Below are 21,953 nucleotides of genomic sequence, written 5' to 3' on the forward strand. Positions count from 1 at the left end.
CTGTAACTTGACACGGAGGCCGTAACCGATCAGTGTCAAAAAGGAACTTGTCAATGAAATGAGCGTTCTAGACACGGCAGAAAATCATCACGCTTCTGATGTTTCATATTGTTGTACTTTTTTCATTGGAGTTTACCGCTGTAAATATTTTAAAAATCGCGCGCTTTTTTGTACGTTTGGTTTCACATACCTGGTGAATTACATTACATACATACTACATTACATACATACTTACATAAAACATTTGTCCGGGTTGTTCGGAACTAGGCTGACACCGGATAATCAAATTCCACGGAGAATCAGGCTTTCATACAAATGCAAACCTTCGTTTTCTTCTTCGCTATCCAACATCTCTATCTCAAGGAACTCGTTGAATTCGTTCTCACCCTCCATTGTTCAATACACAATGTAATTTCTCACTTGAATCTTCACAAGACACTTTTGCTACACTTTGTAATTCACCAGGTATGTGAAACCAGACGTACAAAAAAGCGCGCGATTTTTAAATATTTACAGCGGTAAACTCCAATGAAAAAAGTACAACAATATGAAACATCAGAAGCGTGATGATTTTCTGCCGTGTCTAGAACGCTCATTTCATTGACAAGTTCCTTTTTGACACTGATTGGTTACGGCCTCCGTGTCAAGTTACAGCGTGATGCTGATCGATAACCCAGTTGACGTTAGAACTTCAATTTTGATATTGTTTCGAAAGAAGGTGCGATTTAGAAGGAACGTTGCCCCAGTTGTATGTTGGCCTGTCAAACCCTGTATTGTCGAAATCTCATTTTTGCAGAATAATACCATTTGGTTGGTGTATGAAACGTGAAATAAAGCATATTGTGTTGGAATGACCTACATTTATTTTCTTTTCGCTTTCCATCGCTTACAGCGCTACATTCTCCGACTATTTGTGACTACATGCCCGATTATAGTGAAAGCAATCTCTAATGCCGTGTTTCTTTTAACCCGCGTTTCTTTCACAGATACCGCCTGTCCCGGGGATAAATTCCGCTGCAAAAATGGTAGGTGTATCCTGAAGCGCTGGCAGTGCGACGGCGAGAAAGACTGTGCCGATGGGTCGGACGAGGATCCGGAGAAATGCCGTAAGTAGATCGTTCCTCTTCGTTTGCTAGAACCACCCGGTAGCATCGGGTCAGTGTTCCCGATTCAGGTGTAGGCTCCCGCCGGGCGTGTGACACCTGTGACTTGCCGTTGTAGCCGTAGAATGCCTTGCTCGTCTTGGTGTCTTTACATCCTGTTGCTGTTTGCTTGATGGAATGGTTTTAGTTTGCAGCGCACTGTTTGTACAATTGCTTTTCTTTCCACCCTTTCTGTCGTACTCACGCCTGGTGCTTGGTTTCTTTCGTGCACTTGCACCCTTCTGCGCTAACACGCGACGTCCCTTGGTATGGCATGGTTGTGTGTTCGTATTGGTAACTGGGGCCTCGTAGAAACGAAAACCTGCCCCACGAACGAGATCCTCTGCTCGAGCGCTGACCGCTGCATCCCCAAGACGTGGGTTTGCGATCGCGAACCGGACTGTCCCGGCGGAACCGACGAGCAACAATGCGGTAAGTTTAAAGCGGCAAACTACAAGACAACCACCAAATGGTTCAAAAATCGACCGAAAACGTTTCAATGCTGTGTCAGTGTGGTGGGGTTTTGTCGAAGATGAAAAATCTTTCCGTCAATCACCGGGTAAGTGGCTGGGATCAGGGGCAGCCGGGATGACGGTTCTCTTCCTGGCGCGTTCAAATTACCCTAATGGTCGTCTATAACGTCGAAACACCCCCCGATACACGCTGCCGGTGACCCGTAAGATAAACGCTTCACTTGACCGACCCTCATTTAGGCTTATCCCGCCCATCGCCGTCCGAGGTGCGCGTCAGTTTTTCGACAAATTGATGGAGATCAATATCCGCCACGGTGGAGCATCCTCTGCGTACGCATCCCGCACTGGATGGAGCACCAGTCACCGTCACGCCAGGAAATCCGCAAAGCAGTACATAAACTCACGCACCTCGGCTTAGCTTAAATCACGATTCCACGAGCTTCCGGGTCGTCGGACCGTCCTCAAATTTCGACAACGGACCAGCGCAGCGCTCCGGAGCCGACCGATATCTGCTGGCAAATAAATCTTGTCCGTTTCACCTCGCACACACCCTCGTGCCTACCGGCGTGTGTATCCGGAACCGATAACCGATGTTCTCCCATCTCGTAAAAGCTCCCGTCCCGTGCTATCGTGAACCTGGGAGCTGGCGAACAAACCAACAACAACAGAAAAAAAAGTATCGCTCTAATGTTGCCTTCCAGAAAATCCCTAAGCCCCGCTGGATGTCTGTTTTTTGGGAGCTAGCCGTTAGGTGCGTCCCGGGCTGACACACTAGCCTACGGGGAAAGGGCTCAGCAATTTACCGGATGACCTTTTTTACCGATCCTTCCGACCCCCCCTTCACTTCTCTGCCCCTCCAACGCTCTAACGTTCCATGTATCGGCCAGCTCTAATTCTGAGACGGGCGTTGGGCTAAGCTTCCGTCCATACACTTCATCCTTCTTCGGTTTTTTGGCGAGGGACAGCCTGCGGCCCAACACCGAAGGGTAATCCGGTCCGGAATGTTCACACCTTCTACCATTTCCGTGACGGAATTAACGCCCGGAAGCTGCTGAAAGAAGGGGGGGGGCAAAGACAGAGTTTTGTGGTACCTCAATTCCATCCGGCATGTTGTTCTCCCGGTCGGAAGCCAAATGATGTGATGTGTAATGCGTTTCGGAGCAAAATGGAGAATTTGTTGTTCCTTAACAACCCACACACTCACACACACACAACCGTTACAACCTGGCCTACGTAGAAGAGAACTTTATCTCCCCTGTCCAGAATAGCAGAGGCGAGCATTATCCAAGGGCTGGCGAGATTGAGATGCAACAAAGTTGCCCCGGGTGTCGCGTACTTTGCAACAGTCCCCGGGAGGAGGGAATCTGGTCCGCGTTCTACGTGGCGGGGGCGGGAAAGTAAAATAACTTTTAATGGCGGCATGTTTCCTGATTATCTTTATTATATGTACTCTCAACATGGCAGCCGACAGTCAAGTGCCGGGGTGCGGGGGTGATTTGTTTGCGTGCGACACGAATTGAGCCTCATTTCGAGTACAGGTCGTACGAAGAGCTCGTTGTTTGACCGGCTGAAAAGAAACATTCCCCCGGTCATACACCGAAAGCTAACCGCCCGGGGAGCTTTTAGCCTAGTTTTATCATGTCGTCTTACGATAACGAACCGTTCCGTTTCCTTTTTTTTTATTTGCCGCCAGGAACGCGAGGTCACACAAAAAGAAACATAAAGTCATATTGTAAAGTCGTAAAAAGTGCCAACAACTAGGATCGCCAGCCGGTCGTCTTTTATGTTGGACTTGGAAAAAGTCCTGCGGGAGCTTGAAGGAAAAGCTGGCCGTGACTGGGACAGCATCACGCTGACCGCCCGAAACTGAAACCCCGTGGCAAGCTGGTTGTAAAACAGGGTCATCGGAGATGAGGATCGTTGCGCCGGCGAGGGGTTTTCTTTCCCTGGAACGGTGAAGGAAACCGTTTACGCTGGCACTCCACTACTCCCTTCGGAGCCGGTGGGTGGGGAGGGTGTGCGACGGTATCCCTTTTTTATACCCTACTCCTTTTTCAGCCTCCAACGGCGGCCTCAAAGGACGCGACCGAGTGGAGCGAAAGAACATTATAAAAGTTCTTACGGTTAATTCATCCCGGGATGGCTAGTCGTTCAACTCCTGGTTACTCTTACCCTTGGCCTGGCCGGACCGGGAGGGCATATCCGGCACGCTGGGCAACAGACGGTCCGTCATAATGGGTCGCGAATCCCTTTTTCCCGCTCGTTCGCCGTACTGGCAAAGGTCACGTGGGTCTCTGCCCTCGAGGGCTTTCGGCACCACTTCGGTCCGGTGCCCGGCCCGCTTTTGACCGATGCTACAATGTTTGCTGATAGCTGGACATTTTTATGGTTTGTAATTAAAGTTGGAAACAATCGGGGGGGAGGTGCGGGGGGAATTTTTTTAAAGTATTTGTTTCCACCCCCCTCGGTTGAATGGACCGAACAGATTGCACAACGGTTTTGGTTGTTTGCTGTTTGGTAGTATTGTCAGTTGAGAAGCTACTTTTCATGGTTTATCGTTTCATTTCCAGCTGCTGCGAGGGTGGACATCCGAGTGGTTGGTGGTTACAGATGTTGAAAATGTTCCTTAAAGTTGGTCAACATCGTTTCATGTTGGTTCCTTTTGAAGAACAAACCAAGCATAAAACTAATCAAATAAACGTGCGTGTGCGTACCTGTATGTTTGACCATTTTCTTTTTAATGTAATAACCAATCAACTCAGATGAGGAAAAAAGGATATTATAGGCACACACATTTCCTAGTAGGGAAAACGCCGGCTTTTGATTCAAATATTGACAAAAGCTCACATTGCGAGAATAGAAGTACGGCATCAAATCCCATTGATGTATAATATTTTCAAATTAAATTTCCTTTTCAATCAACTCGATACCGTCATAAAGGCATATTTTGGGAATGCAATTTCATTCTTTTTCCACTGCTGATGAACAAAACATGCAAATCCGGTCAAGAGACGTCCGGATTAGCTTTGCAACCCGGCCAGCAAGACGGACCATCGTACGAAAGCATCACATGGCGCCATTGTTTCGCATTGTCATGCGGATGTCAACTGGTGCATAGAAACATATTCGCTTCAGGGTTGGCTAATAGAATGACTTTAGGGGAAGGATGCCGCCGAGGTTGTGAAAGGATTTGTTGCGATCCCAGCAATAGAGATAAGCTCGGTTGTATGTTAATTTAACTTTCATTTCATTTGGATAACCCGGCTCGAAGGAGACACAGAGTGCAATTTCGAGTAGTGCTCAACGTACCGGAAGTTATCACAGCCCGAACGGGTTTAGGCGATGAAATATTGAAGAACCTACAGCCGGTCGACATGTATCGTCGTGGCACGCTTAGCCTAGGATAATCGAAAATCCTTACCGTTAGCAAGCAGAAGGAACATTGAGCGGCAACAAAATTGTGGCTCAACGACATTCCACTTCATGTTTACCGTAAACAAAAGGAGGTCACGCAGTAGAGTTGATTCGTTAATTATGCTGTATAATAGAGGGTAGTTTTTCTTAAATCCAGTGGGATTGGAAGCCGAATGCCGTTTAGTTCATAGAGAACAATGAATTCTGCAAGGAGTCCACCATTCGTTGGGAAGAAAATTAACATTTTCAATAATTTAACGGAGAAGTGCCTGTAGATAAACATATGTGTATTTATTACTGCACTGAATTTAAATAATCTGCAGCACAACTGACCACTGATTTATTCACAGTCTCACATGGTTTGCACAGCGACCAATACAATGGTAAACAAACTTAGAGTGGAAGAGGAATTACGAAAAATAGGAGTTGAAAGAAGGTGTGTTTATCTGCAGAATCTGGTTGTATGTATGACTTGACTAAGAGACTAATAATGTTGTCTAACAGTTTCCTCTCATTTATGGTACTAACATTTAAAATCATTGACATCTAATAAAATGGTCTCATTGTTTTTGATTCAAATCAATCCAGAAATCCAGCGAATAAACCGTACGTAGATGAAGTTAAATGTGTAATACAAAACATGTAAAGAAAAATCAAAACCAAATTGATTTATAAAACATCAATGTTTCCATGTTTATGTGGTTGAGGTTTGGTAGTTATAAGTGTAGTTGACACGTCAATAACGTCTGGTTTTCAATCTAAATGTATTCTAATTTTTTTGTGGTAGAATTTTGTAGTTAATTGTGCGTTTTTTTCATTTTCTAGATTATTAATTGCAATGTAGTGCTAGTTTACAGTAAACTTGTTTTCTGTACTGATTTCATAAATATATTAACTATCGTTCCAAATTTTCCTGCCTATCTTCATACCGGCTGCTTGCATACGTTTTTCCTTTTCCATGCTTGCCTTCGCTCTCTTTCAAGTTTCACACCCATATAAAATACCTTTTTAAATATCATCAACATAAAATACTAATTGGGTATTTCATTTCCCTTTCAATTGTAACGTTTCTACTTTTCCCCTCACGAACACTTGACTGACTGACTGACCGACCGGTTCATAATCGCGAACACGCGAACGAATACGGACTACCACAACACCCACCAACCGCAGAGACCAAAGTGTGCTCGTCGGAGGAGTTTACGTGCCGCAGCGGAACCGGAAACTGCATCCCACTGTCCTGGATGTGCGACCAGAACCGCGACTGCACCGACGGTTCCGATGAAATGTCATGCAGTGAGTACAACCGATCAATAACCTTCTCACCTTCTCCTCGTAGGTGCACGATTAATTACATTTCCGCGTGAACGCACGCAACACACACTCAAGCACACTCATACAAACGTGCTGGATAGGCTTAAGTGATTTCCAACGGGAGTCAGCGATAAGTGATGGTGTTATGGCAGGGTTTGCGTTTGATAAATGTAATGGAAATGTAAAAAAAAAACAACAGTGACAGTGTACAAACCACGGTTATAGCGGTCCGAGGCACCGCACACACATACACACATACACACTCCATTAATCGAATCAATCAATTAAAGGCTGCCCAGCATTACGTGCTGGGTTAAATCAATTTCTCCATCGCAGAGTCACCCTCCGGCGCGCCTACTCGTGCGGGAAGTTTGAATCAATTTTCGGTTCCGTCCACACTCCTGGCTGTCCGGATGATGAAGAGCAGGGGGCGTGGGGTGGACAGGTCGTGTCGCATCATCGCGGCGAATCAATACCGGGATGCATAAGATAATTTAATTGAGAGGCATAAGTTTCACCGCCGGATATTGCGTCCGGCGCGGTGTCACGAGCTCGGGATGTCAATGAGCGACCCGGCGTCCAATCAATCGCCCCGGCGTCGGTCGTCTTGCCCCGTGGCGCATCGTCCAGCGGCTTAACGATCGGGATCGTTTCGACCGGGAGGCTGAAAAACCCGGGGGGGATCACGGTTGGGAACCCCGAGGCGTACGTGATTGGAAGCTAAACATCTCATTTACTTAGACGCCCGACCACCCTTTTGCCACTCGACTGCCGAAGGGTACTGGAGCGCCAAAAACAACGTTGCGTGGCGCATTAGCCGATGAAATAGCATCGGGAAACAAACGCTTGCAGCAATTCAGCTGAAAGCCCTCTCGGTTTGGTCGGAAGGATAGGGCCCTTTTTTTAAAAGGCTTGCAGTCATTTGATTGGAACTGATTGTGAGTGGCCAGTTGATGAAGGATGGAACTGGTGCCGTCGAACGGCTTGGCGAGTTTCAGGGACGGCAAACATCAGTGAAACGGTTCGCCTTTCTTATTTCTCGTACCTTGAAACTCTAGTTTTTTCCAAAAAATATAAATTCTTAACGCTATTTTTAAATAATGAATTTACCCTCGTAGGCAACCGTAGTCGATGTTTTATTGATCCAAAAAAACCAATCCACGTTACGAGTGCGCCAGCCCTGTCCCGTTGTACCGTCGAGTAACGTAATCCCACAGTGCGGTCCGCAAAAGGACCTCCTTTTTGGCGAGGTTCGTTAGTAAAGCTCATTACCGAAATTGTCGCCCGTGACCGGGGGATGGTTTTCCAACGAGAAAACCCCTTCACCAACCAAGGGTTTTGGGAATGGCAAATTAATCTCATCAAAACATTCTCCACGAACGCCGCTAGGAAAATGGGGCCGCCAGGGCTGGTCGTTGCGTTTCCACGAAAATCTCGTACCAGAGTTTCGGGCACCCACAGCTAATCAGTGTAAAGGTGTTAACAATGGACAAACATCACGATCCGCAGTAAATCCGATCTGGTCTAGCGTGGTTCGCCGCCGAAGAAGAAGGTAGCGAGTGGTCATTTGTGTCATCCGGGCGCTATTTATCATTGTCAGTCCGCGACGCGAATACTAATGTATCTTAATCAAATCCTCGGCATCTCTGCTAAGAAAAACGCGACGCAATCCTTTGTATTATTTATTTTGCCCTATATCTAGGAACGATTGAAACGAAATTCGGGACATTTTCTTTTTGTTTGCAAGGTAATTTGTTACAGAATATTAAACGTTTATTACTCATCAGTATTCTTCCGCAGTGTCCCGGTGCTAATGGGGAACACACTCCCTTGAAAGTTGTACCGCTTCTGATCGGTTTGCATTGCCGGCGAGGGGAATTTAATTATTGTTTCAATTAAACCCATTCTCTCAAATTGAAACAACCCTTTTTCGATACGTGTATGGTTTCACCAAATAATTACCCTGCTTCTTACTCGCGGCTTCGATGGTTCAACCATTACGATCATAACGACATACCGATTTTATGCTAAAGCCAATGACTGTAGCATCGGAACTATCACAGGAAATTAGAGGTTGCTGCCGTAGGAGTCGGTTGTGGTATAGGGAAACTACTTCATTTAATATCTTCTAGCCACAAGCTCGTTAGAAGGGCCCCCATAAAATGAAAAGTTATGCGAAGGACTTAAAAGGTCTATTTCAGAGGGCATCTTGCAGATGTTGAAAACGCGGTTATGTCATTTCTATCTCTAACACTTGTCGAAGGAAAATGATGAATTTCTTGTAATTTTGGCTAATCTCACACATTTATTATATGACTTAACACGTTGCGTACCAAGCGTTTTTAGCACAATTTTAGTACAATCTTTTTAATTAAAATTTGTTTATAATATTTTTAAGCCGATTGTTTTCGAAAGCCAAGCAAAAACTTAGCTTCCCAAATAATTTATTTTTAATATAACTATATTTTTTTTCATTTATTTATGGGTCAACAACTTTTAGAACTAGTTACTGCTGCCACCCATATTTGGGTGACGTGGTACGGAACGTGTTAAACTACTTTTCTATTCTACATCGCCATTTTCAATGGTCGATGAAAAATTATTTATGGGATGTCTAACAAAAAAAGGGAAGGATAAATATCGTGTCTTGAAGAAACAAGAATAGCGATTTATTAAAAACGAAAGTAAAGCCCGACAAAGTATTATACGTGACAAATCGACGACAATTTATGTTTCAAATCTGTTTCCTTCTAATTAAGATTGCTTCAAGTAAGCTCTGTTATTAAGATTGAACGATATAATGCATCCAGCAATCCATTTTAACCATGATAAAGCACATCACTCAACTCCACTAGTCGTCCGCACCAGGAAAGGTCAGGTTCAATTTATGTATGCTACGTTTATCCTTACGCCTCGTCAAAAATCCCCAAACCAGTTTCAAAAGTTGCAATTTTTTTGTTTTTCAAAAAGCTGATTGCGTTTTATCCTATTTTGATACCGCTTCGTCAACCATTTCGCGTCCGATTCGTTTGGGGGCGCATAAATTCTTTGTCATGCTAATTAACTTGCTCCCGCCAGTCGGGTATGATTTATACGACTGACCATCAGTTAGGATGGCGCCCGTGGGGTACGGCACGCCCGCCTAAAAGATTAGCGAAGGCGTGCTTCCATCCCGAACGCGGAGTTGCACGGGTTTTTTGAGTCAGGGGCTCGTTTTCTTCCATTCCCGGACCATGGACCCGTAAACAATTTGTTTTCCTTTTTTTTCCATTCCGCTTCGAACAAGGCGATGGCGTAAAAGAAAAAATCCCATCGTAGCACGCGACATTCCGAGATAAAGTGTTCCAGAGGGAACACGCTGCTTGTGCGCCCCCTGAGGTGAGGTGGACGCCCGAGCCGTAAGCACTGGCACATGAAAATGGGGATCGTAATCTTTTCGCCATCAAAACGAACACCACCCACCCGCCGTGGGTAGCGTGCGACGCGGCGATGGGGAGGTGTCGGCTGTGGCTTAGCGTAAGATGAGCCGCCTAAATCTTTACTGTCAGCTTGAAGAGACCGGCCTGCCACTCGACACCACCACCGGTGCCCTTCGGCCACGGCCACCGTGGAATTGCTTGGCGGCCATAAAAGTAATGAAAAGTCATAAATTTTAAAATTTTCATATTAATGACCCCATAAAAAGTGTCTCAAGCTCTCTCTCTCGTCTTCGCTTATGTTCGTTATCCATCTCGTACTCGGTACGAGTGGCGTAGCGTGGCCTCTGGTATGATGCAGTCAACCATCGTTAAGGCACACCCGGAAACCAAACGAAGAAGGATATATCTGGTTGGCAAGTTGAGTTGCCCTTGCAGTGAGTTAGGTTGATTTGTTGAAGTCACCTGACAGGTGAAACGTTCAAAAACAATTCTCAAAGCGACGATCTTCGTGGCGCTTCCGTGCTTACGAGCTCCGAGCGCGGAGGTTAGAGAGAGCGGAGGGAGGCTGTTGCGGGATGATATAACAGTCCTATAAACGGTGCAAATTGTTTTCGCCCTTCCCAAAAGCCACCGACTCTGGCGGAAGTTAAGGCTGAGGAAAAGTCGGTCAACCACAGCTCTCGCGCGAGCCAAGGAGAAGGACACGGGGATGATTATGAAAAATGTATGCGCTTTCAGGTAGCATCACTTCGTTCGGAGGTGTGCCACCACGCAAGCTTCGGCCGAAGAACAACGAAGACGGGGACGAAGAGTGGTGGAAGTTATCAGAATTCAACATTTCGGAGGGTCTAGCCTGAAAAACAGCCTTTTTGGGTGGCAAACCGAAACACCCAACCGTCCCGAACGACGAACAGCCGGAGACTATATTTCGAATTCAGTTCGCGCGCACCCCGAACATGCCCCGGGAATGATGGAACCTTGCCCGGAAAACCCCGATATGGGACGATGAAGTCGAATGGAGGACGCTGAACGAATATTGGGGATGTGCAATTTTCGGTTCCACCCGGTGTTTCAATATCAACCCGGCCCCCCTTTGGCCCCGGGCCGAAGCTGCCTCCCAGATGGCACCAACGCAAAAGGAAAGCGTGTCCGATAGACACACACCGCATGCTGAGGTACTGCCCGAAGGTTGCCACCGCTCCAGCAACACCAGCGTTTTCGAACGAAGGTATCAGCATACGTCGGTCGTATTAATATATCATTCATATCACACATTCTCGTGTCGCCAGAGGGACACTTTTGCCACTGTCCTTCCACAACCCAGCACGTTCGGTCCCTCAACCTCCCCCAGTAGTGCACACCTGCAACGACGTCACCATCTGGGATGGTGGGCGAGTAGGGAGCTTCCGAAAAACTTCTCAAGATAAAACCGAAAAGGAAACGAGTAGCGTTGGAAATGGAAGCTGGAGCGTACGCCAACGTACGCTTAGGGTAGAACGCCGTCATCCGAGTGCACCGCCGCAACACAATAAAACAAAACTATCTCCCAAATGCCACCTGACCATCCGGGTGCCATATTGAAATGCTCGCACTGAAGCGCCTGAAAGGTATGCAAAACTTTATCACGAATATAAATTATGGAACGGGTGTTCCATTTTTTGTACGAAAAAATAGTATCTCGTGAAACGGTTTTGTACTCTTTCCGAGTATGCCACAACATCCGTCCCTTTTTTTGTGTCCCAGTGCATGGGCGCAAGTGTGACCTTTCTTTCCGTAATGGGATTAAAATTTTCTAACAAGATAGTAGCGGAGAGTTTTCCTGATACGCGTGCTTTTCCCTATCTCGTTACCTATCGTAAAAGAAACCGGAATGGGGAAGGGCACATACTACCGACGTAGAGGAGAGAGAATGAGGGGCTACTTAGCGATAAATCGCTTTGCCTACCTTTCCGGTCCATTCCGTCACATGACCAGGTCGTACGCTTGACGGGTTGCAGTTATCCTGCGGGACTAAGTCAAGAGGATTTTCCGTCGCTTCCTGTTCCACTCTCGAACGGTCGGTTGGTCGGTTACCCGGATTAAAACGTTCGGCCTTAGAATCTATGCCTTGGTAGGTGATGTTTTTTTTTTGTTTTTCGTTTGCGTCATCCTCTCCCGTACGCGCCTTCGCGCACTGCAATCAACCGTACCGTACCGACGGCGATACCTAAATCAACTTCAGCCGAGTACGGACTTCACGTGCACGCACGGCAGAACCTAATCTCGGGAGCGAGGCCTAGGATCAACTCGGCACATCACGAACCCACATCAATCTTCTTCTCGCTGCCCCGGCCGAAACCGAAAACCCTACCAGGAAGCAATCAAGTCCGCTTTCAAGAAACGATAGAACATCCTTTCGTTTCGTCATGGCCGGAAGATGGTGCAGCGTTTCTTCGCTCTCGGGCTTTTCGCTCGGCGAATAGGATTGCCGCCGGTCATCAAGTCGTTCGGTATCTGAAGATTTCCCTTGCCATAATCCTGCCCTGGTGCGGCGAAATGACCAAACGCTATTTCAAAATTGTACCGTTCCACCGGACGGCTTCCACCTGTTGCTCGCCATCCTCCGCCCCGGCGCTTTGTAATATCAAGCGCGGGTTCCCGTGAGTGATTTTCCATTTGCCTAATTGAACCCATGTTCAGCGTTCTATCTTCCGTCGTCCTATTTTCCATCACATTCTGCATTTGCCCCCCCCCCCCCCCCCCCCCCGCTTCGGGCAGGTTTAATACTCGTCCTGGTATCTCCCCGTTCAAGCGCTTCCGCCATCTCGCTTTCGGATCCGTCAGTGGCATTTCTCACGAAGCGAACGAAACTAAACCCATGTACATTGGCACTTTCAATGTTTTATTCCCGCCAGGGCTAGCGTCAAACACATACACACACACACAAAGAGGGGAAAAGCGTGTGAAAAGTCCGCCAAAATTAATTGGCAGCCAACATGTACAATCATGATTACCAACAAATGGATGCAACGAATAAAAGCAGCGGGCTGACATTCCCGACGTTTGACCACATTTTGCTTTTTGCAGCGTACAACAGTTTTTGTGTGCAAAAGGTTGTGATTCGTTTGTGTGCAAACCGGTCTATTGGGTCGAAACCCAACGGAACAAAGAAATGCTCCCGTACAAACATCAACCTTTTCGTCCTGCACCAATGGTTCAAAGATCAGATAAATGTTTGGCTACCATTGGTTCCTCCGTTTGATATGCCTCCTGTTTGTTGTGTTTGATCTGTGACTGTCTAATGGACGGAAGTGAGCGATTGGGCGCACCTCCCCTTCCCTATATCCCTCGCCCAATACCTCATTAACATTGGACGGATCAAATACTTGTACGGGGTCCTCTGCTCACACGCCTGGGCCCGGCGAACCCAACACGGTACGAACAACGTGTTAGGAATTGGGAATTAACTCGCCAAGGCTTAAACCCCCCCCACAACCCCTGAGCAGGACACCCCTTTCGGTGCCCCTTTCGTAGCTACTTTCGGAATCTCAATATTTCCTTTTTGGCCCGATCCGGCATGATCCGTCAAAATTATCCTCACCCAATCCGTCCCGAGCGCACGCGAGCTTTTCCTCACCTCGGGAAAAGTTTGCTTTGTGTATGTGTGTGTGTGTGTATGTAGGTACGCCAAGCATACACACCCGGTTCCCAGTCGCTCATGGATGCAGATAATCGTCCCTGCAAAACGGTTGCGTGGTAGCATAACTGGTGAGCGCGACGGACGGTAGGCTTTTTTGATAAAAAAGAAAAAAGGTGCAAGACTTAGTGTAGTCCATGGGGCCGCATTCTTCGACCAGGATCGCTTCATCCGTTCTGAGACACACCGTTCGGGGACCGGAGCTGGGTTGAAGCAACTCTTTCGACGCTTTCGGATCTCCCTCCGCTTCGAAGCGGTACGATCCGCAAGAATAATGATGAACTATGTGGTCTCGTGTCGAGAATGTAATGAGCAAACAAGATTACCCCGGGTTGCTCCGGTACAGGTATGGATTACCGGGCGACCGGGGCCAGCACTCCGTGTTTTTTTTTTTTTGGTTTTGGTAAATTCATTTCGTGCGAACATTCATGTCTCGGGTGCTCCTCGCATGGAGCCCACCCGAAAAGGCAGGTGACTTTATGGATGTGAAAACTTTGCCTTTGCACCCACAACAAACATCGGCAAAGAAGAAAAAAGGAGGAAGTAAAACATAAAACAGAAAAATACATGCCAGAGTGATGGTACGATGCATGATGGGTCGGATGAAATATAAAGTAGGACTAACTTCATCAAAGGGCCGGCCAACCGACCGGTCAATTGACTTCTGCACGCTTTTCGGCAGAGTAAAACCAAAAACCCAACGGTCAGGGGTCATCCGACGGCGAGTCAAGCCGGGAAGGGCCGCAACCACATCGAGCAGCAGCTGTCAGATGCAATTTCTCGTGCCTCCGAGTTCGGTGGTGTCATGCCAAACGATTTTATATGCCCCTTCGGTTGGAAAATTGCACACACCAATCACCTTCCGATCGATCGAATATGTTTTGCAGCTCAGCGGAGACCAGTTTATGAGGTGTTTTTTTCCTTCTCGCTTGTTTTTTCGATATTTTCATTTCTGCCCATCCCCGGAACCGTCTCGGTTGACGCAAGCTGGCGTAAAAAGTTTGTCAACCAATTCTTTTTTTTTTTTTATTCCTGTATGTTACTCAACAAACTGTTACCCGAACAGGACAAAGTTTGGTATCAAATTAAAAGTTTTCAGCCCACGGTCGTACTTGGTGGCGGTTGTGCCTTGATAGACAGTCTGGACCGTGTTACCGTGCGTCATCTATTTAACTTTTGGATCACTGCGCCAGAGGCCCATACCGAACCGGACCAGTTGGTAAGGGCTTTTGTTTGTTTTCTTTTCCAACCCAGACAACACGTAGATGTCGAAAAGGTGCTTGATCATGCCCCTGTTTAGCATCGATAGCCGTAGGGCCAGTCAGGCCCCACTAGAGTGGGTGCGTATGGAATTTATTATGAGGCAATTTAAACCATGTTTGATGCCAGCTTTTGCTACTTCGAAAACACATTGTTCAAGACTTCGATGCGTCTGTACAATGGTGCTTCATTAGTTATTGCAATTACTGCAGGATGTTTTAAACTTTTTTAATATCGGTGCATCGTTTAGTCTTTCGCTTATGTTTAGAACGAAACAATGCATATTTTAGGTGAAGAGAGGTCATTAGTGAATAATTGGAGGTTGAAGATTTATTGTCTACTATTTCTTAGATTTATGTAAAGAAATTAAAAGTCTTCATTCCTACTAAATTCTGTAATACACCAACCTCAAATGTATGACATTCTTTTCGTATTTAGTTTTATGAAAGGTAATCTTATGAATTACTATCATCTTTCACCATGTCCGACAATGGTGTCTCATGTGATTTGAATCAAATTAACCTCTATGTATTGTAAGATTGATTTTAAAAAGTTTTTAATATACATTTAATGCTAAAAATATAAAATAAATTTAATGATCAGCTAACATTTACATATACAAAAGTTTATAGCATTGTACCGATATTAAATTTGATTTATCTTTTTATTTAAAGGTACTGTGTTAGAAAGCTTGATTTAAGTCACACCCATGTTCTTGTAATTTTCAAATAATTTTATCTTTAAGCTCAAAATTGCAACGCACCTCAATTTTGTTCACTATAATTATATTATGTTTTCTTATTCAAGGTTATATTAGCTAAGACGAACACCCGTTTCCACCTGCCGAATGTTATCTCGTTTGAGATTGAACCTGAAAGCAGCAATGTTTCGATCTGCTATGTACAATTCCAGTATAATTCAAAATTCTTTGTCCATTCATCAAAAAACCAAAGTCAATTCCAAAAACGGTCGGCACTTGCTTCCGAAAGTCAAACATTGAACCCGACACTGTGTGATCAATGGAAACCAACATCATCTGTTCCGACTTCAAAACAAACATCCCGTTTTCGCGACAAGTTCGCCACACAAACAATTGAATATTTTATCAACCTCACAGTGCGGTGACAGTCGCGAAACCGGGTATTAAACCCCGCCACACACACCCGCACCACCTCCGAGGCGCAGCTCGCGGCTGACAAATAGAGCGTATCAAACTGATTTATAACATTTCACAGGCTTCATTTAGCCTACAACAATGGCTCCATCCGAGCAAATCCGAGTTCCGGCGGAGGAAAACCACCCATGGTTTGGGGTGGGGGATAAGATTGCCATTCGCCATTCGCGAGATTTCGATCATCAATCATTGATATTGCAGCTCTCCGCCTCACCAAGCTTAACCTGAGGAAATTTGGGCGAAGAATCGCGAAGCGTCGTCGAAGATCCGACGAAAGTGGGCCACCACCCACCTGCTAAACAAAGCCGTGGGCACAAACGTCGAAAAGTCCGGTATGTCACACTCCGCGGCCCGGCCGGAACAGATGCTTCCACCGGCTCTTGCCGCCCATCAATCTACCAAATCACCGGAGAAATCCGATTTACGGAACATTCAATGGCGCGATCAATGGAAGCGGTCGTTGATTTCTTGCCCGCACCCGCGACACCGACCGGGTGTCTTTCCTCTGTTTCCTCGCCATTTAATTGACCCGCTTTCCATGCTCCTCGTGGGTGGTTGAGCCGGTGGCTAAGTAAGTGGACGGCCGGAAAATTTTACCAACACCAGGCCAGTTAATTCTGGGCCACGTGCAGATTTTGGACGCTTCTCTGTGGTCGATGGTAGTGGGGAAAGCGTGTAGTTCCTGCCCTGCGATGGTCGAGTGGTTTGGGGGGGGGGTTGAGTAGAATATTCTGAAGGATAGCAGCGGTGCCCACACACAGGTATGAAAAATGGTTCGAACAAGGTGATTTATGGGTTCTCATTTTCTCCGCCGCCTTCAACTCGGCCACTAAACAATCAGAGCCTGCTACTGCGGTCCGCTTTTGAGGCCCTTTGCCAGGCGCTTGGTGGGGGAGGGGTTGGTGGTTGCGCGAACAAGTGGCAACCCTTATCTGCTCGGTTGTAAAGGTAAAAAAGGAAAGACCTGCTTGCTTGCTCCTTCATCCTGAACTGGCGCAGCCGTTCCTTCGCTGTAAAACGTTACCACCGCAGACTGAAGTAAATCTTCATGAAACACCAACCTTAGCACGCTAACTCTGGAATGGATGCTTCTTCACCAATACACACCCACACACTCACACACACACCCACACACAGGGAGGCGCATGTCGGCGGGCATAAGAAATCTTCATAAATTCTGGTGAATTGAAACAATTTATGATGACTTCTGGATTGCGGTTGTCGAGGCTCTGATGGTTTTTGCTGGAAGGATCGTGGCCGGGCGGGGGAGGGGGGGGGTGGAGCGCGCTTCGCTTTAAGGCCACCGCTATTGGAAACCGCGGAAAAGGCTTGGTTATTGCGCGGGAAGCCAGCCGAGCCCCGAGCCGTCTGTTTCCGGGGAGATTTATAGACCGTTCCGGAGCGATGGCAAAAGAAAGCCCTTGATTCAGGTGGTTTTTATAGGTTCATTAGGTAGCATTTGGTTCCCCCCAAACTTCGCGTACCCTTTGACTGATGGCGGAAGTGGAAAAACGATTAGAATGAATTGATACTTGACGGAGGCAGCCACGAAGTAGGGGCCAAACCGAGCGGATACACTAACTATTACCCGGTGGTTTTGCAAGTGCAAACTTGTCCATCCGCTTCCAGAAACTCAAACCCTTAGGCCTCCCCTTCCAGGGAGGGGATTTGGTACGCCAGCTCCTGATGGTGATCCCGGGAAAACATCGCCACAAAACCCGTGCCGTAGAATGCAAAATTTCAAATCCGTCAAGATTAGCCCCACTTTACGATAATGGAAATTCGGCATATCCATATCCCGGCCCGCTCCATTTCCGGCCAACTCTACTTTATTCCATTTATGCGTGTATGTGTGGCTGTGAGGGCCAGAGTTTTGGGACATGTGAATCCTGTCGTCGACCGGGCAGTTCCTTTGCGGGGAAGAGGTGCGAGAAGCACTAAATCGAAAGCGTTCTCATGTTCCGCATTCGAGCTCGGAGCGGAGGCTAAGCTTCGTGGGCTTGCGTCAATTAATCCGGAGCACTTTGACCCGGTTTGTTTGTTGGACGTGAGGCACACAAAACTTCACCCAAGCCTATGGGCGTAGGATAAGGTCGGAGTGTGTTTGTGTGCGTGTGTGCTGCGTTCGAGGAACCTCCCGCTTCTGGAACTTGTTAATCCATTAGAAGCTCACCGAAAACCCGGGAGGTCGAGTTTGGCTATTGACCACCGGAAAAAGCCGCATATCCCGTACTCTGAGGTTTCGAACATGCTCCGCGCGTATTTGTTTGTGTATGTGTGGGTGTGCGTGCCTCGTCGATCCATTGTGAACGCATTTTAGTTAATTGCCCATCGCATCTCTCGCACTGATCCGTTGAGCCCGACTTTGGGGTTGACTAAAATAGATTTCCATCAACAAACCGTCGCGTCGTCCTAAAATGCGGCGTTTGGAAGATTTCAATAATCAAATCAAAATCCTTTCCGCCAGCTACAGGCTGGGCTCGGTGGGTTTTGGGTGGGTTCCCTACACCTCTTTCCGCCCCGCTCGAGGGTGCCACCGGTGCGGTGATTGGAGAGCAGATGCCCTGGCGATTAAGTTCCATAATGGAAAATCATCAATTAAAGTCAAAATACTCTAAAGATGTTGGTCGGTGTCTTGATGGGAGGATAAGACCCTGTAGAGTGGAGTGAACTGAAAGACACGTCCACGAACGAAGCGGTTCCATAAGTGGCTTAGCTGAGAGTGGCACGTCCAGTGAACAGCCTACCTCGAGCGAGTGAGTGAATGCCATATGTGAGCTTAGCCGGAGCCAGAGACCGGAGCTTACTCGATTAAGACATGCCCGGGAGGAGGACCCCGGCCCGGAACCGTCCGGAAATGTCGATGGAACGCAGAATCAAATTAGCCAAGGACTTGCCTGCAACCTATGACATACGCACGCACACCCAATACAACCGGTTTCCGGTCCGATATCGGGGCTGCCCGATAAGCACATCAGGCGCTGTTGGTGCTGCATTGCGGTGAATTTCCGAACCACACCCCAAACCGTTCCGTGCCTCTCGTTTCCCGATTTCTGCCCGCTAGGACGGAGACGAACTTTTGCATGACTTTCCCCCCGGCCCGAAGCCGTACGTGTGCAGCAGGGCCACTCGTGTGGCGAAGTCGAGAGTCGTTTTCTTCACCTGCGGTTTCAAACGGCAAAAGGCGGTGGCCGTGTGGGACGCATCTGGCGAACCATCGCCAACAATTCGAACGATTGCACCGGTCCCCGGTTCGGGGTTCGCGCACGTGTTCCGCAAACCGAACGATTGCCTATTAATTTTTATTGTATTTATGGCCACCGTTATGATCCGGAATTCGATTTGCGCGCTCTCTCGAGAGAGATCGAGCGCACAACCGCGACCTCCGCCTCCGGAATTCATACGCATGTCGTTTAGCAAAGTTTGGCATTGTTTTTGGGTTGTGCACGTCAGAAAAGAAAACTGCTGGTCTGATAGCCGGGGCCGTTTATCGCTTTCGTGTTTGTAGTGGCGTTAAAATGGTTTACTGGGTGAACCGTCGAGTTCGTGCCGTACGGAAATGGACCGGAGTAAAAATTCAATTACCTTCAGTAAAGTCACGATTAAGCGGTGTTAAGAGCTGGGAAAATGGTTCGTTCCTTTTTCCTGGTGGGATTAAATATGTCAGCAATGTAAGTGGTGGAAATATTCCGTACAAAAACACCATGTCAACTTAAAGCTCATCACTATTGGATTCTTTACTGGTTCCTTGGAACGTACTTGAAGGGTGTTCATTTACCATATGCGTTTTTACATCCTTCAAGTAATGGACTTCTTGAATTTAAAAAAATTGTAATTAACTACGAACCAATTCACTTGCACCTGTGGAAGTAGACGGGTGCAAATAGAACACATTCTTGCTCGGCCAGCATCGGTTCCGCCGAGTAAACACTCTCCACAAGGCGTCATAAACCGTGTCATAAGTAAGCCCCAAGGTGCAGGCAAAACCCCTTCAGCGCCCAGACGCCTCGCGCTGCGATGAAGTGGAAAATTGAATTAATAATTTGTAACGATAATTACGCATAAGTGCACATTTTAACGCTAGCAGACATTTCAACCCCACCCGCCGGTGCCGCCTTCACAACACAACTTAAACCCTTTCTTCAACCCCTCGTGGGGTTGGTGCCACTCCCGTCCGTCGTTCGTCACAGCGTTTTCCCATGGAACGCGAGGCAATGCTGTTATTTTTCGTTCCAACTCGACCGAACCGTTACATAAACCTCTGAAGGGGGGTAAGGAGGAGAGCGCCCGGGGGTCCCCTTGGGCATGAAAGTCAATTTCGTTCTTCTGGAAACAATTAAACCCATCGTCAGCGCTGAGAAGATGGGTGGCACGAGCATACGGCACATACTTTTCTCGTACGATCCCATTTTCACAAACCTCCGGTCTTGCTTTCTTTCCTTCCCAGTTCTATGTTTTGTCCTTTTCCTTCTTTTTTATTTTATTTCAAAGTACGAAATAAACGAATGCTGCGAAGATTCATCCCCAGGATGATGAATTATGGTTCTAATACTTTGAGCCTTTCCTTTCAACGGGCCGCGGGGTGTTCTTTTAAAGCAACCCTCGGTCGGTTACTATTTGTGCTGATGTGAATGTTTAAGGGCTCGAAATAATTATGCACCCTCCGGGCGCCACCACCCGGGATGCGGTCGTGGCTGGAAGATGTAATTATCAAAGTAAATACCGCAACTCTATCAAGTATGGTCGGCAGTAAACTTAATTTGCGCTGAAGCCAAAAGTTTTCGACAGCCAGACACACCGTAAATATGTTTAGCAACAAAAAGAAAACATAAAGAACAAGTGGCACCGGCGTTGTTTATTCAATAACGGTTGAAAACCACCGGGCGCCTCCATCGAGCCTGAGAAAGATGGTCGCGCGGCCGGGAACGAAGGCAACGAAAGGGGGTTAAAAACCGATCGCTCGGAGTGGTTTACGAGAAACTCAATCCAATTCACAGAATGGAAAACTCGATTGCCGACGATTACACCGCTGCTTGGCTTAAACGCTCCCATCCGGAGGCACTTTTTACGATCACCAACGTGGTACAGTTGAACGTTCTGCACGTAAAATACGAAAGCTACAGCCATGTCCGTTGTGGAGCAGCATTGGTACGACATCCTCAACCGGTCAGTGCATCCCTTTCGTGTGCCATAAACCGACCCCGATGCACTCGATTTTTTAAAACCCCACCCAAAGATGGCGTAGAAAAATACCTGGCCATTCGTAAGACTCCCCTAGTGACCACCGTAGACCGCCGCAAATGAACAGTGGGAGGGTTTTTTTGCGGACGGCAATAGAAGTGAATGACGTGGACAATGGTGGCACCAACCGGCCGCAACCTTCCCACGAACCTTTTCATATTTCCCGGTGATGGACGATCAAGTAGAAAAGAAGATTAAATTGACCACAAATTGGTCCATCAACCACTTTTCCCTTTCGTCCGGGCGCTCGTTGTTGTGTGTGTCTCTTTCTCTCGCTCTCTCTCCTTTCAGGATCTATTCCATCTTCCCGTCCCCACCGGTCGTCCGTGCCCCCCGCCCCTTACCGTGCTTCAACTCGAGTGTGTTGAAGGGTTCGGAACTGTGGGAGAAAAATATCCAACTCCAGTCAACTAAATGTGCTCCTTGATTGCGCGCGCGCTTGGACTTTTCTGCGGTGCCGAGTCCGGACAAAAGAAAAGAGGAAGCTTTGGTGGTTCTTTTTTCTCCGCCTTCCACCCCTTGTTGATGTGGGTGTACATGAGAGTTTTCCCCCTGCTGCGCGTTCGCTTCAACGCAAACAACAACGAACTTCGCCAAAGCGCCGCTATTCATGCATTCCGGTGCCATGCCGAGCGAATTGAGATATTTCATTCAAAATGTTCCAACAAAAGAATACCACCGGTCCGTGGGGGATGACGGTGGGTGTGGTTTTTCGAGTTGCTGGCCAGCCAAACCGTATCAGTTTCACTACAGCCGTTGCCCGCGCCAATGAAGGCGACTCGATGAAGTGGTATTCGCTATCGTTTGAGACACAGGAAATTATGAAAGAAATCTAAACCC

The 21,953-nt window shown here is 47.3% G+C and overlaps 1 protein-coding gene across 1 annotated transcript in view; it reads left to right on the forward strand.

Moving 5' to 3' along the window:
• The window catches only part of LOC131259622 (low-density lipoprotein receptor), a 205,601-nt gene that overhangs the window by 139,903 nt on the left and 43,745 nt on the right, over positions 1-21,953 (forward strand). Inside the window, exons 3-4 of the mRNA XM_058261161.1 lie at positions 987-1,106; positions 6,203-6,325. Of these exons, the coding sequence (XP_058117144.1) occupies positions 987-1,106; positions 6,203-6,325 (243 nt within the window). The remainder of the gene's footprint in view (positions 1-986; positions 1,107-6,202; positions 6,326-21,953) is intronic.

This window comes from Anopheles coustani, chromosome 3, assembly GCF_943734705.1.
Source record: "Anopheles coustani chromosome 3, idAnoCousDA_361_x.2, whole genome shotgun sequence".
In the NCBI taxonomy this organism is placed as follows: Eukaryota; Metazoa; Arthropoda; class Insecta; order Diptera; family Culicidae; genus Anopheles; species Anopheles coustani.